General features: G+C 43.6%; 1 protein-coding gene across 1 annotated transcript in view; it reads right to left on the reverse strand.

Annotated features, from left to right (window-relative positions):
- The window catches only part of LOC109472720 (urea-proton symporter DUR3-like), a 31,000-nt gene that overhangs the window by 1,029 nt on the left and 13,325 nt on the right, over positions 1–16,646 (reverse strand). The window contains 13 exon segments of the mRNA XM_019772572.1: positions 163–318; positions 642–817; positions 1,315–1,527; positions 2,056–2,174; positions 2,176–2,330; positions 2,744–2,913; positions 3,390–3,528; positions 4,249–4,479; positions 10,273–10,370; positions 11,583–11,754; positions 12,328–12,444; positions 12,822–12,997; positions 16,430–16,634. Coding sequence (XP_019628131.1) covers positions 163–318; positions 642–817; positions 1,315–1,527; positions 2,056–2,174; positions 2,176–2,330; positions 2,744–2,913; positions 3,390–3,528; positions 4,249–4,479; positions 10,273–10,370; positions 11,583–11,754; positions 12,328–12,444; positions 12,822–12,997; positions 16,430–16,610 — 2,103 coding nt within the window. The 5' untranslated portion in view covers positions 16,611–16,634.

The following is a 16,646-nucleotide window of genomic DNA, read 5'->3' on the forward strand; positions in this document are numbered from 1 at the left end:
CGCCGCGTGCCTGCGAAGCTGGTGTGTTACGCCGAAAGGCGGTTATACCGGCTATACAGATACAGATCAGTAAAAGCATCTTATACTGCCGGCATGCCCTCTATCAAGAGCGAAAAAATATAGCCTTTTCAAGATAATAAAAGAAACGGAAATTTCACTCACCCCCAACATGCCGGCGGGCCAGATAATGACCAGAACGACACTCAGTACTATCCCAGCAATCAGCGCGGTCATCCGGGGTTTTCGGCAGAAGCGGCGGATCTCCTCAAAGGACGGGCGGTCGTTCAGCTTGTTGGCTGACGTCATCTTGTAGGCGCTCTGGTGAAATGGGTAACAATCTTTTTTTTAAATCTCTGCATAATAAGTAAAATGTACTACCAGAAAATAATGATGTATACCGATTTATCTTAGAAATGAAATTCACCTTGTATCTACTGGTAACAACTAAGCATTTCATGTGGAATATCTGTCTGATATTGATATTAACTGCCATTGCAATTGCTTAGCACATTTTTGTTCATTTTATGCCTGAAGCCCACAAACAAGCTACGTGATGAGCCCCTCTATTTTTTGGTACTACCGATAAACAGCTACAACCAGCCTTCTCTATGTATCTTGTGTAGCATGCACGTTATACAAACCTGGTAGGTGGGTCCCCAAGGCTTTAGCGGGTTGTCCACACGGCGGGTTTTCTCCCACTCTTTCACCAGCTCGCCGCTCGGCTTGCGGAGACTCTGCACGACGCTCACCACGGCACAGATCGCGCCTCCAGACAGGATACTCACCAGGTTACCCACGATCATGCTCACCTGGTCGCCTGGAAACGAGAAACCAACATTTTCAAAAAGTACAGACTCATAACTTTTCGTTGATGCATAACATCGTAGCGTAACTTAAACGTAAATAAAACTAGCCAAGTAAAAACAGTAGCCTTTCCTAAAAGAGGGTCTAAAATCTTCAGCACGGAGAGGGAGTATATAATCATTGCCAGCAGGACAAGGGTTATTCGTCGTTAACCAACCTGTTGTTATATATATAGAGAGGATAGGCACCGAGAAGAAGCATTTAGATTTAAAAAAAAAACACAACGATCAGCTCTTCTTGCCATCTGTAAGAAATAAGAGGACATTATGGTAATTACCCCCATAGAACTGTTGCATTGGAAGGCTAAAACGGAATCTGAAATGCTCAATGAGCTTGAAATATTATCTATGAAAACATTGCACCTCCAGACATAATACTCATCAAGTATGGGTTTTACCTGTGTTTTCGTTTGGACACAACCGTTTCACCAAATTTGTAACTATGACTAACCGGTGTTTTTGATGAAGTTCCCTCCGCCGAGTCCGCCCGGGAAGGTGGCCGCGGTGATGAGCCAGCAGATCACCGCCAGCACACAGCCGATTGTCGCCCCGGCAATCATCCCGCCCGCCGTGGTGCGCGACCAGAACAGCGCCATGCCGATAGGGATGACTGCAGCCCCGATCAGTACACCCATGAACAGGTACAACCAACCCAGGTTTAACCCTGTGGAAAACATATTCAACACTTAAGACCAATCAACACACCCAGGTAACAAACTAAATAAAACATTAAACAAGTAAAATCTGAGATTTTATACCTCCGGGCTTTTTATTGTATATCTTTATATGTTGTTTACAACAACAACAACAACAACAATTGTTGCGCGCCGCAGGACTAGGGTTTTAAACAAAGAATTTATCGAGACCGGACACCCCTTTGTGCGAGGGGTCACCCTTCGTGGACGAGACCGACAATACCTAATACACGCCAAAGGTCAACGGTTGCGACCACTTTCACGCTCAAAGGGGTGTTCTGGGGCCACCAAAAGGCACCATTTTCACGCCCGAAAACACATATACAATAAAAACAAAAGAACGTGCACTATCTGCAGCCCAATAGCAAAACATATACCGAGTCTCAAAAGAATCCGTCCACCCAAACGCTAGAAACAGCTGCGAACATGAAAATCTAAATCTCTCACAAAACCCTTCCGCGGAAGGATGTCTCCTCCCCCGGAGGTAACAAACAAACCTGCCGCATCAGCGAGAAGCACAAGGGGAACCGTTGCCACGGTAACCACCACTATGTAGATGTTCTTCTTCCCCAGCAGCATTTCCATGTAGTTCCGGTAGGCGGCGTGCGTGGGGCAGGTAGAAGTGGTAGAAGTCGGCTTGCTGAGTGCGCAGGCGGTCCTCCTCGTGGCACTTTGTGCAGGAGGAGATGGGATGACAGAGGCACTTCTCGGCCTCGCTGATGGCGTTCTCTCTCTTCTTCCCGCAAAGGACACAGTCGTCTTCATGGAGGTCCTGTAGGACGCACATTTCTTGTTATAATTTCATGAGGCCCACAGGGTGATTCAAGATTCTCAAGAATAAACAAAGGTTCAAACAAAGGTTAGTCTATCTGTCTACTATCTGTTTATTCATATTTCGGAATCTGTTTCAGACTCTTTCGATTCTCGGATTCTATCACAATTTTTACAAGAGGAATTGAAATCGAGAAGGGTCCATCTGCGGTGCCCTAAACGGTTGATTATTGCTGAGGTCACATTTCCAAACCGGAGCCCGGCCTGGCAGTCTTATGGAACGAAAAGTATGATAAAAAAGACAAAGCACAAAAACACTGAAAAAAAATAATTGGAACTATTTGGGATGCATATGAGACAAGAGATTAGGATATTTCGATAGCTTGCATAGTTTCAAAACGTCTCCTGACTCACCCTCCTGAAGGGGCAGATGTAGTCCTTGTAGATGTCGTACACGATGATTGAGGTGACTGCGATGACCTCGGCTGACCCTGTGGACATGACTGCCATCAGCAGCATCAGCAGGAGGATGACCTGACCCGTGTGACCCATCAGCTGGTTCACCACCACAGAGGCAACCAGCCCTGGGGACGAGAGCGAGACGTGACGTGTTAGAAGTAGTGCCGATGTTACATGCTTAGAATAGATTGCAGAGCTAGGAATCAGAAAGACCTGACTGCAACTGGTGGTATGATAAATCTAATTTAGTTGTTAAAAAAACTCCCAACACCGTAACAAATCGGAGATCCAAGTTGTTTTCTCTTATCCTTGTAGAACTGATACTGTTGTACGGTACAGACCCAGAAACCTAAACGCTTACGTGTTAGCTTCAAAACAGATTGGATAGGACCTACACAAAACATTTGCGCAGGGCAGAGAACATATTTTGGAAACATTTGAATATTCCACTCTGAAAACAATGTATTGAAGTAAGTGAAGTCAATTTTGCTGGGCATTGCTGCCGAGCCAAGCAAGAAATAGTTTCATCTGTACATGTATGTGGAAACCAAGCGATACTTTAGTTAGAGACACTGGAGTTGCACAAAAGAGACTTGCCCACCTTTGTCCACGTCCTCCCCTGAGAGCAGTGCCTCGCCCTTGACCGTGCCGAGCGCCACGTAGGCGAGCCCCACGGTGGTGGCCATGGAGAACGGGATGGCGAACCACGTCAGCCCGCCGGAGATGAACCCCCACACGCCCTACAGACAACGGGAGGTCATGGTGTTGAGTGTTTATGTCCAATGGGCAAAAACATAGCATTACACTAAATAGCAAAGTTTTTTTTTTACTCAGTATCACTTGTTTAACGAGAGGCAACGTTTCGATGACTGCCTGTCATCTTTATCATGACAATTATGACAGGTTCACTCTGCACTGAATCTGGGTGCTACTGCTGATAATGAAGTCCCAGACGTAAAGTAATGGTGAAGACGACAGACGTTTATCAAAACGAAGCAAGTGATTGTAAATAAAGAACTTTGCTATTCAATCATTCATTACCCAAATAAAATTGTCAGACTTATAAGGTCATGACCAATTCTCGAATTTGCGAATCATATGGAAACACGCCCCAACCTACTCCTAACCATGGCTGGGTGAGTACGGCCAGTGTTTGGGAGGCAATGTTCGGTTATGTGTGACAGGGGCTTTGCTAATATATGCGGTAAGTTGTATATTAAAATATTTGAAATTAACTTATCTAGTTATCATTTCAGATGCTGAAACAAACGTCGTAAAACACCTTACCTGTAAAGGCCGTGCCGCGATGGTGCTCTGCCAGTACGCCTGGTCACAGAAGACCGCTCCGAAGTTGTCGAATCATTTTGATGACACTAACCGATATATGTGGTGGTTTCTAACGTATATTGACTTATAACCATTCCAGGCCGTGCCGAAATAAATGCCGTAAAACACCTTACCTGTAAAGGCCGTGCCGCGATGGTGCTCTGCCAGTACGCCTGGTCACAGAAGACGGCTCCGAAGTTGCCGATGATGTTGATGACGCCGAACATCAGACCTCCGGTGGAGAAGAAGGTGAGGTAACTCTGGTCCCTGTTACCGGCCGGACCACTGCTGCACGCCAGCAGGTCAAACACGGCGTCCGCGCTACCCAGGGGGTTCTGGGTGGCGTCTGCTCCCACCAGATACACCTGTAGTGTGGGGCAAATAGGCAGGGTTAGCATAGATGGCCTCCATAATCTTAGTTATGGCAGCTTTATGACTGAATGATCTGAAATATTTCTAATTCAAAAGTTCTACTTTAGACTGTAAAAGCACATATACAGCTTAAACAGGAATATGCAATAAACACTATTGTTAACAAGTTATGGGTAGTTATGGGTCATGATACAATCAAAAGCTTTCATGGTTTAACAACTTGGTTATGTAGTAGATTTAAGCGAGTAACTTCCTAGATCCTGACAATGACAACCTAAACGCAATAAACAAGGGCCATAAATATGGTTTCTTATTGGGTTTACGCGCTGTTTTTCCAGTTTATTTCTAGAATTCTGCTTCTAAGGCCTGAAGGACAGGACGACTTGAAATTATGGATGTCATCCGCGCGTACATCGATTGTTCCACGTTCTCAAATAAGAAGGACGTGCTTCTCCCAATAGATAAGGCTGATATGGTAGCTTGGGGAATGAAATACGTTTTAGGGTGGAAAAGGCGAGTGAAACTCGTTATAACATTTTTCATATAAATAGCTGTGGCAGACTAACGTCTTGACCTGTCAGTAAATCTGCGTTATCACAAGATCTATGCACTGATTCGCAATTGGAATCCTCTGTCCGAAATCTTTTGCCATGAATTGGTTTTTGTAATTCTATTAATCTGCGTTGTAAGGTTGTAAAAATAGGCCAGACTAATCTGAATCTATCTAGGTCGACAAACCGCTTGTTAATTTCGTGAAACGATTGTCTGTGGACTAGTTTGATTGTTCAACAACAATATATATGGCCACAAGTAGTTCAGACGAACAGTTGTACCACAGAACCACAAACCAGTAAGACTAAAATTCCTGATCAGCTTCTGTCAAGAGAAGAGCAGTAGTAGAAAAGCATTCAGCTCTGACTCAGTTTTCTGATGGATCCAGTAACTGCTGACGACTCTGACTGAGGCACCGGGTGTGAAATACCCGCTAACATACAGGAGACACAAACCGGCCTATCTCACCCTGTCTCTACAGCAGAACCTGTAGTTCTACATGATATTCAACCCCCAGCTCCGCCAGTACAGAACCAGTTTAGATCGACAAACAGATATCTCAGCCGGACACATGGAAGACCCGGACATCTCACCAGGACACGTGGAAGACCCGTTACAAACGGACATCTCACCCGTAAACTTCGAAAAACGGTTACAGGACGTCCACTCTGATCAAGATGACGGACCGGATTTCAGCACTGACAGCGGTAGAGAACATTCATCTCTACAGGCAAGTTGTGATTCTTATACAAACGTCGGAAAAACTGAACAGAATCAAACACTTTATGTTGATAATCCACTCGTAGACGCAGAAGAATCTCCGTCAAAAGACATCTATGATATTGACGGTCATAACGCACAGAGCGTCGTGCAACACCGACTGTCGGACACCTGTCACAGAGAAACACCAGCCACTGTCTATCAGTCCGGTCGAGATGCCGACGATGCCTGTATGGACAGACCAGATGTCGGGATCTGTGATACAAACAGTGAACCAGAAGAGATCGACCATAGGGACATTCAAACGGAAACTGTCGTTAAACAGTTGAAGGATGTGGAAAACTCAAGTCACTCTAGTCACACAACAGACAGTGGTGAAGTCATGTCTGCTGAGGAGTGTATCTGTCCATATGCAGTGGCGTATGATCAGTACGGTCACAGCAGGACGCATGACGAGCAAGGGGATGTTTTCCCCGATGTCCAGCCATACGCCGTTGCTTATGACGATGATCAAGAACATTATTATGAAAACCAAACATCTACCGGCCATGCTGTTGGCAATGGGGGCGATGAACTACGTCCCAACCCTGATAATGGTAACGCGTTACATCCCAACCCTATGTACAGTGGTAACGCGTTACATCCCAACCCTATGTACAGTGGTAACGCGTTGCATCCCAACCCTATGTACGTTCCAAATGATGCACAAACACGGGCATGTGGAGGTAAGATACGTTATACTGACATACATTACTCTGCTAATAGTCAATTGGGAACACACCCATCCCTTTTTCTAACATGTATGTTTATTACTGTTAATTGCAGTGTACAGTACCAGTATATGGTACAGGCGGCTTAGAACACCTACTTTAACACCTAGAGCTATCGAGCAGTTTGTGTTTTCACCAGTAGTTTGGGAATTGAATGGTTCGAATTCGTAGACGTTTTGCTCAAGATGATATGGCATGGCTGTATTTTTTCCTAGAAGGGAGGAGGTAGTATAGACAACATTTCGTGCCGTGTAATTTAGAACAGGTGTTCTTTTTTGTTTTGTTTTCCAGATCCTTTGCGCGTCATCACTACAGGTGTGATCGTGGTGATACTGGTTAGTTCTGTAGCTCTCATTGGAGCATTCATACCAGGGAATTTGAAGCAAGACAGTTTTGGGGCAACAGTGAGTTGTACTTTTTGATGTGTTTTAAACTAAAAGGATATTATCCATCATGGTTATTATTGTTACTTGTTATCATTTGTATTTCCGTAAATATAGTGGTGACGTTGTGTACGCGTTTACTTAGGTCACAAGTAATTCCATTGTCAATTGTAGTGTGTGTGGTCCAGTGGTTAGAGGCCCTGCCTCCGGACGTAAAGTCCTTAAACCCAACATGCACGTACCTGGAGCGGGGTATTAAGTAGTGGTCAACTATTACCGGCCTATCAAAACACGGGGGGGGGTCCCCCATCATTTATTCTGACATTGTATACAATCATGTATGGTGCACTGTACATCATTAGCGCCAGTTCTCCCTGTCAGTGAAAAAGTAGCTCTTCGGTGAGATACATTGGCTTTGGATCGTCGCCGCTCGCGTTTTTTTCTAAACAGCTCTTTTGTTGTTGTCTCAGACAGGACCGGACCTCACTTTTACAGACCAAACGGATGGAATCCGACATGTGGACAACACGTCACCTCAACCAACCAGCACTGAAGGTAATATGGACTTTGCATATATATATTTTATATATATAGTTGTGCCTGCTCAGGAAAATAATATCCATATATTCTTGTAACTTACAAAACGTCGCACTAAACTGAGTTAACATTTTTGCTTTTAGCAGATCGACTAATATCAATACTAAATGCTTTCACAGATAAAACTACAGACCGGCATGTGAACTACACGTCATCTCATCCAACCAACACTGAAGGTAATGCACATAGACACGCCTTGGACATACATGCAAACGCCTTGGATGGGAGTCTCTGTATTAAAATAAACAAGCTTATACTATTAGCAAGGTAGCAGTACGGGGAGAAGAAACAATTAGCTTATAAGTTACTAAGTTGTATCAGCTCAGGAAAATAACATATTCTCTTATTCTTACTTCAAATTAGGTTTAACTAAACACTGTACTGCACTAAGTTAGCACCATTGCCTTCAGTAGATTGATCAAAATTTTGATCTCGCTCCCTCTCAGGAAAAGGAACTGACGAGGTGGAAAAAACGACAATTGTCTTCGGTGGAACAGGAGAGGGCAATGTTGCGGTGTCGCCTAGCAACGAGATATTCGTATGTGAGAACTCTGACGCCCGGGTTCAGGTATTCAGCATGAAGGGCGTTTACCTTCGAGACTTCCCCACCATCACGTCAGACAAGGAGTGCGAGTTGATTGTACCTAAAGGCATTACCATTGACGGGAATGGCTATCTATGGCTGATTGGTGACTGTAGCCTGTCGGCATCAGGACGCATTGTTCGGTACACAAATACAGGACATCACATAACAACACTTTATCCTACCCAGACCTCTAATAGTTTCTATGGCATCGCAGTGGACGCACTTCGCAGTCATGTGGTAGTCACAGAAGCTTGGTCTGACTATTCAGTTGTAAAGGTTTTGCATTTAAACGGCACGGCTGTTCGCAAGTTCAGGGTGCAGCAAGGTTTGGAGCACGTTGGAGCGGTCGCTGTAGGACAAAATGGAAACATTTTCATGACCGACTACTGGGCAAACGTTTATGTGTATGTGTACAACGAAACCGGCAATTATCTGTTCAAGTTTGGAGGTGATGAGAGGCTAAAAGAAGTGACGGGAATCTGTACGGACAGTTCTGATAACATTCTTGTAGCAGACGGGCTCGGTGGGAAAGTGGAACTGTTTACAAAGGACGGGCGGTACGTTCGCACAGCCGCTTCTGGTTTGTTCTTTGCCGACAGTGTGGCAGTAGCGCCAGGAGGACAACTGGTAGTAATTAATGGCGAAAATAACACTGTTACTATATTACCACACTACTGATCCTTGAAATCTTGGTCGTTATATGATGGAAACAGGCTGAAGGTAGTTTTCAGCATCTCTCGCTGCCCCTTCATTTTTTTTCGGTTCCAGTTTAGGCCACACCGCCTTAATTTTATGGATGACATCGTCTGAAGACCCCCAAACTAGTGCACGCGGGCGAATAAAAAAAAAATTCCGGCCAAAAATAAAAATGCTACTAAACCACAGGAATACAAAACTGGTATTGTGAGTTTGTGGCAGTACATAGCGACATATACGACAACCCGGCACATGCTGGCTTTTTGCGGAATTTATGAATCGACACTGAAGCTTCGGCAGCCTGGATGCCTTCCTCCGGAGTTACCATCGGCTCCGTATTGTCGCTAACTACCATGGACTACCCAGGTCTATAGCCTCAGAGACTCGGAGGACGTGATTTTTTCTTAGAACAGGCGAAAATCAATGCGTGCGCGGATGTCATCCATCAAATTACGTCGGTGTGGCCTTAGCACGTTAATAATATTGTAGATTATCATGGGCACATGAAAATACATTTTTGCAAATGCTTACGTTCCTCAGGCGTTGCCAAAAATGTATGGGATTTCTGCAAATCAGCCAATAAAACGGTACCTTTGTTACGTAGAAACAAGGACTTTCTTGGTAGAAATGAGTGGTAATTTTAGATCTTGATTTGCGACGACACTAACATACTGTTAGCTGATTTATCGTTCTATCCTTAACACGTCTCTCATTTTAAAGAGTTGATCCGCCTGTTTTCTCGCGCCTGGCTAGATTTCCCGATTTGGTATAACGTGATGAAATGAATGTCCGAGTATGTCCGAGACATGCGTTTTTAAAATTAAGACATCACAAGACGCAGGACCTTTCGTTTCGGATCAAGCAGACTCATTTGATCAAATTTCTGTCTGCAATACATGTACATTTTAGAGTTTAAAAAGGAGGCCGAGGTCCGAGAATAGCGTCTCATCAGATTAATTTGTTTTCTATGTGTTCAAATCATTGGCTAGACTCATACAGATCTAATCTATATCGTAATGCCAATTGAAAAACAGCCGTCACGCCACGTACTAAATCGACCGTGTTTCGAATCCCTTTTTATTTGCACTATTTTACACATTTTCTTGCCCTGTAAGCCTACCTGGATTCATAATGACATTAGGGGAGTAAAAGATTAACGTCGTTGCGCCGCAAAAAGGGTTGGAAGCTGCCGATCGATCGATCGAAGATTCTAACAAAAATCGCTGTTTACATTAGTTTTAGAAGCCTCCTAAAGTACAGCGGGCCTAGCGCAACTTATTCTCGTGCTGCGCTGAGTCGCCGGAAAAGCAAAAATAGCGACGCTAATATGTTCAAAGTTATCGGAAGCAACAATCTAGATGAGAAAATTTCAATTATTCATACTTACAGTTTTGGAAAAAAATCTTACATAGTATCGCTTTAACTTTTTATTTTATTTCAAAATCATTGCTAAGTCAAAGTATATTCTGAAAAAAACCTAACCTTTGCTATGATGATGATCAGCACGGTGAAGATCAAAGCTGTGTTGAAGTAGGAGACATAGAAGGTCGCACCGAGTCCACCAATCAGCGTGTACGAACCTGCATGGGGTACAGGAAATACTAGTTAGGCCATGTTGATTTGATTATATGGATGACATCCACGCGCGCATGAATTTTCGGCCGTTTCAAAAAAAAAAGTTTTCAACCATACTGTAAATCGTACAAAACAGTTGCAAAATGAGCAAAAATATACCGTAAGTTACAAAAAAAACCATACCAATGTCGTAGATTGCCAAAATCAAACGAAAAAGACGAAATTGTAAAGAAATGAACTTGAAGACTAGATTATTCGCCAAATCATATTCTGTCCCATTTGTTCAACCCTCATGACCACGTAGATCTCATAATGAAAACAACTTTTTTTTGCAAAACTTTTTTTTTATTCGCACGCGCGCATCAATTTTGGGGTTCCCGGAGGACGTCATCCATATAATCAAATCAACATGGCCTTAGCAGTGTATACAATAGTCTATGGAGATGGACGTAACTTCAAATTCGATGATAGTAATAGTGATAGTATTCCGTTTTCATGGAAGATGGAGATATTATTTTGCAGTTTGGTTTTGCGTATTTGTAATAGATACAGGATCTCTGTAGATAATTGATAGTTTAAGGATATCAACAGCAACGACGACGATAAGAAAAATCATCTTTTTTATCATTTTCTAATATCCCTGTATATTCAGACTTACTTTCAGCAGCATTGTAAACTTGAAGTCGGTAGGTTTAAATCATAAAGCATCGGGTGGGCCCATTTGCTTTACGAAATCTGTTGTATGTTTGATGTTAGCGTTCTTGGTTATTGACCTCCCAAAAAAGGCGTACTTGATTATTGGCTTCCCTAAAAAGGCCGAGACGGATCCGGATAGTCAACATGCATCAACCCATCCGGAAAATTCCACCCGCGCCATTTGGATGCGTAAAGGAGGAGCTTTATTCCAATTATATATTGAATGGACCATGTTTTGGAATGCATTCCACTCTGTTGTATTCCAAATCATGTTTTGGAATAGAACACGCTTTTAAGCGTGTTGTATTCCAAAACATTTTGAAAAATATAATTATCACCCCATCATACTTTACAAAGCTATAACCCACCTTCCTATGTAGACCTAGGAGGATGTTATGAGTAGCATATTTTATAAACGTCTAATTTAGAGGCATGGTTACTAATTACACTGTACTTTGAAAGCCATGTCACACATTGAATATAGACCTATAGCATATGCTGCAGGCCTCGCAAGAACTTACCAATAACAATGGCCAGGCAGATGGATGCGGTCTCCGTGCTGAGGCCGTTGACGAGGGCTGTGATCGAGGCTATGCCTCCCAGCAGGAGCATTCCCGTCACCAGCACGTTGGTTAGGAGAGCGAACACACAGAACACCACGTGGGCCTTCGCGCCGAACCGGGCTTTGATCACCTAAAAACAAACAAACAAACAAACAAAATTGAAAATGCGTTGACCGAGAGATACGAGTCATCAAGGGCCGATGCGTGAAAAACACACGGGTCTCTGGACGACACTGGTCATTTATAACAAAAGGCAAAGATACTAAAAACAGTCAACTAGAGAAATCGCTAGTGATCAATCGCTGGTGACTCTTTTCTGTACTGAACGATTATGGAAATAAAGTTGCAACCAGCGAGCGATATTTCAATTCAATTTATGGTCTTCTCAGCTTGAATTGGAGGGGAAGAGTGTAGTAGTAGTGGTGACCCGAGAAGAATCAGATGTATGTGAACATTTAATTCAATTCAGCTCGACATGTATGTGAACATTTAATTCAATTCAGCTCGACAGCTCAGCACGTATTTTTCGTCTGTTATATAGCCTTGTCATTGTTGACACTCCGACCTTTAGGGCAACCGCCTTGTGAAATTTCCCAATGACAACCTTACCTTGGGCTCAGCAAGGCCTTGTGTCAGCCGCCGAAACACACACACAACCAGACATACGGACACCAAAGTAAGACGATAAAAAGACGTCTTGTACCTGCAGGTACGTCTTAGCTCCAGGCGCCTTCATCTTCATCTCGATAGACAAGATGGCGAACACGATGATCTGCACGGAGGCGCCGGCGGCGTACCAGAACGGGCCGCTGATGCCGAACTGGGACGGAACAGGAGGGACATGGTACAGATGAGGAGCTTCTATGAACCTAGTAATTAAAGGTTCGATGTTGCTCTTCTTTTAAAGGCATCGATTTCAATTTCTGGACGGCAATACAAGAGTATTCTGGATGCTAAAATCTGTCTGATATTAACATTTACTATTTGACATTTTTACTTGAACATTTTCGAAATAGGCCCCAAAATAAGCTACACAAGGAGTCCTTGTTTTTTGTACCACAAATAAATATTTATTACCTAAGATATTATTACATAACGATAAGAGACAATAAACCGCTTAGCATGCTATTGTATGGGTTTCAGCTCTCATGATCAGCACTAGAAGAAAACAAGAGGAAAGAATTAAATCCCAAGTACCTTACTAGCCACTGTACATGACTGCAGTAACGTGGCGGCCCAGGTCCACTGGGACACGATGGTAGTCGCCGTCAGACCCACCGACACCTGACCCCCCGCGTCGAACGTGGTGTCCAAGTCGTCCTGGTCATGGTACACGTGTTTCCGCACCAGCGTGAAGGCGAAGGCCACCAGACCTGGAGGTTTCAACGATATCAAATGGTTTTAGTTGTTTGAAGAGGTCGATCGCGAGCCATTTCGTCTCCTGATAATTTTTCACTAGCTAAGGGTAGCCTCGGTCGTAGATACTGTGGGGTCGTGTGGCGCAATGGTACAGACATGGTTCGTCCCCCAACCTTGAGGTCCCGGGTTCGAACCCCGCCATGCAACAAATCGTGTGCCCTTGGGAAAACCTAAAGTCGCTTTACATGACTATCTTCACTTCACTCAGGTTAAGATCAGTATTGTATTGTCCCTTTGTGTTGGTGGTGGCATAAAGATAGGTTGAAAAAGTTTTGAATGTGCCGCCGTCACCACGTCAATGTTGTAATAAAAAATAAGAAAAAAGATTTTGGAGGGGAAAGGGCCGTTGATCAATGAAATTTTACACAGTCTCAGGCTCTGTATTAAATACGCCAGAGGGAGTTATGCAATTGTGGCATAACTCCCTCTGGCGCTTTAGATAACCTTAGCCCGTGTAAAAAAAACGCGCATTAGTCTCCCTACAGTAATCAAAATAAATGCCGCCGCTACAAGAAGCCAGCTGAGGAGGCTACAACCTCGTATCGCCAGAAACAGGGCTATGATTGAACTGAACCGTAGTATTTTATATCGTTGGCGGTTTGCTATTATCATACTGCACACGTCGTGTTTAGTCTGAAATTTCGGAACAATACTTCCCAGCTGGTCAAGGGTCAAAGTTGTTGACATTCAACTTTTAAATGAGCATTTAACATTTTTTAACAAAAAGTTGAAATATTCTTTTAAGAAGTATTCGTGTGATTAATATCTATTTCCACTTCCCAACATATTTGTAGAATTTTCTCACATTCCTGACATTTATGGTTTGCTCTAAAACAGCCCACACCGGAGGCGCTCCCAGTTTGTTGTGCCAGTGCCGTAGTCTGTGTTTACGCATTCAAGCTCTTGCTGCTAGCCTCTACCAGGCTTCTGGAGGCAGCTGGAAAGTGTAGAAACCAGCCAAAAGATAGACAGCATGCCAAGGGGGTTTGGTCCTGGAGAGAACAGTTCGGGAGCGGCAAACTGTTCTCTCCAGGACCAAACTCCCTTGGCATGCTGTCTCTCTATTTGGCCGAGTTCTACTCTTTCCAGCCGCCTCCCGAAGCCTGGTAGAGGCTACTTGCTGCCGCAACCGTGTGGCGGGCTGGCCGCCAGGAGCGCGATTTTATCAGGATGCCAAGGTCGCAAAACACAGTACTAATCGGCGACCCGCAGGGTCTATGACGCAGGTATAAAATACGGACACATTAGAAAAGAATTAGTAGAAAGTCTTATTTGAGCGTCAGCCAGGAGTAAATGGTATGATATAGGAAATCATGATGTCTGGTTTGAGAATGTATGATTTGGATTGCGACGATCGCGATTTCCAGTCAGGGTATGCGTGTGATGGGTTGGCTGCAGTTCAGCTGACCTCCGCATGGCACCATTTTAAAAATAGTGTCAAAAGCCGATACGCTGATAGAATTTGGTAGATTTCTCAATATTTTGTAGGTTGTGCATTAAATTCAAACATATTCGTTCTTCATATCTTTCTAGTATAGTTTACCCTATAATGACTTTTCACCGTGTCGTAGTGAGTCACTTTTAAACTATAGAAATCCCCAAAGGGCGAAAACTTTGTTCTGCTACCTTGAGATGAAATGATCCCTATTCACTGATTACTCGAGGTTATCGCGGGTCACTTCGCTGTCAGTCACCTTTGAAAGAGCTTGTCTTAAAGCAACGACTCCATTTGAGACAAAATGATGATCAATGATAGTCATTAACTTATCACTAAAGGTTATCTCAGACCACTTAGACGTTAGCTGTAAATCACTATTGACGACTTGGTCGCTGTACGGTCGCTTTACGGTCGCTCAGGTTCCATATTACTACATTGTACTTACTTGTCCCCATTATGTTGAATGTCTGTCGTGGTTTTCTTCTACAAGAGTCGCCTAGGATATGTTAACTGCAGTTAGCTACAAGAGTCGCCTAGGAGGTGTTAGCTGCAGTCGCTTATACTAGGAGATGTTAACAACAAACTAGCGAGAGGTCTTGTTAAAAGAAGCGGATACTAGTAATTGTTCGAGGGGGCATATCTCAGTTCCATTTTGCTCACCCTAGGCCTCAAGCTAAGTAACCGTCTTTTCTAGGGAATAATTCTGAAGCGAAAAAAAATTGTATACGAATGATGGATATTCTTCTGGCTACAAGAACAATTGAAATTCACTTTTTAAGTTAATTTTAGGGGTAAAAGGATCTAAAGTTATGCTAAAAGATTGGTATTTTTCAGGTGGAATTAAACTTATAGTGCACAACCACACCATTACTCTAGTAAACGTTCGCCGTGGCCTGTTTCCGTCTAGCAAACGGTCGTTGACATTTGAACCAGTCGACGATCGCTGAATGTCATAACCAAGCGTATCATAACTTTTTTGAGGAGTAAAAATATCTAAAATGTGTAAAAAGCTACATTTCAATTGCAAATGCACGACAGCATTGAGGAAAACCGAGTAAATGAATATAATAGTGAAAAAACAGAAAGCACATGTACAGGCTCGGCTTCGAACCCGGGTAAAAACACAATCCTAAAACCCTAATCCCCTACACCACGAACAATCACAGTGTTGACATGGCCTTACTTAAAAGGTAAAGTTTGTTATTCTGTGATTTGGCAGCGTTTCAAATGGCAACGACCGTGTATCAGAGGGAGAGTAGCTGCGCTGCCTAAGGTCATTATCCCCATTTACCCCCTGATGATGCCAATACGTACTGAAATGTGCCCGCAGTTTTGTTTCTTTTCTTTTTGGTCAAGGACGTTGTCTCTTATACAAACGTCCTTGGTTGTCTGCAGTTGACATTTTCTGCTGCACCTTTCTGATCTTTTCAACATGTGGCCGGCTGGCTGTGAGCGTTCACGTGCTCAGTGCGTGCTTCTCTCGTGTCAGTAACCTACCGTACTTCCACCAGAGGCTGGGACCGCTGAGTGACCAAAGATTTGGCAGATTGCCAACGTCTTGATTCGAAGAAACGATTTTTTCGCATTTTTGTGTGTTTTAAGAACCTCATATCAAACTTAAAAATCCAGCATCATTTTCCAATTAAAATGGGTCTCACAAATCTAATTTTGTTGCTCAGCGGTCGTCGTCTGGTAGAAAGGGGTCGGCTTGTGGTCGCAGTTACCGCAAACCCTCAGGGGGACGGCAACCCCTTTCAATACATAATGCATATTGGAACTCAAAACCACTTTAACTTTGTGGTAATAGACATGCACAACATATATGACTTTCTATCCTTTCGGTAATTATAAAATAGCGATTAACTAAATATTGATAATATTCCTATGAAGTTGAAAATAATGTTAATGAGTACGTTATCAATAAGGGAATTAAATACATCTGACTTACCGGCAAAAAGCCCGAAGCCGAGCGTCAGTAGTACCGCCTCGCTCAGAAGAACCAGCGGGCGAAAGTCGCCTGTCCCGGCGCCGGCTGTCCCGTTCCGTCCGGCGGTCCGATTGCATCCTCCCCGAACCTCGACCGCCAGACACAGTAACAGAAACACCGCCACGCCGTATTTGACTGTCATCTTGATTTCAACTCAATGTCAGCCCTACGTACCAGA

This window comes from Branchiostoma belcheri, unplaced genomic scaffold (assembly GCF_001625305.1).
Source record: "Branchiostoma belcheri isolate BF01 breed outbred unplaced genomic scaffold, Haploidv18h27 scaffold28, whole genome shotgun sequence".
Lineage (NCBI taxonomy): Eukaryota > Metazoa > Chordata > Leptocardii > Amphioxiformes > Branchiostomatidae > Branchiostoma > Branchiostoma belcheri.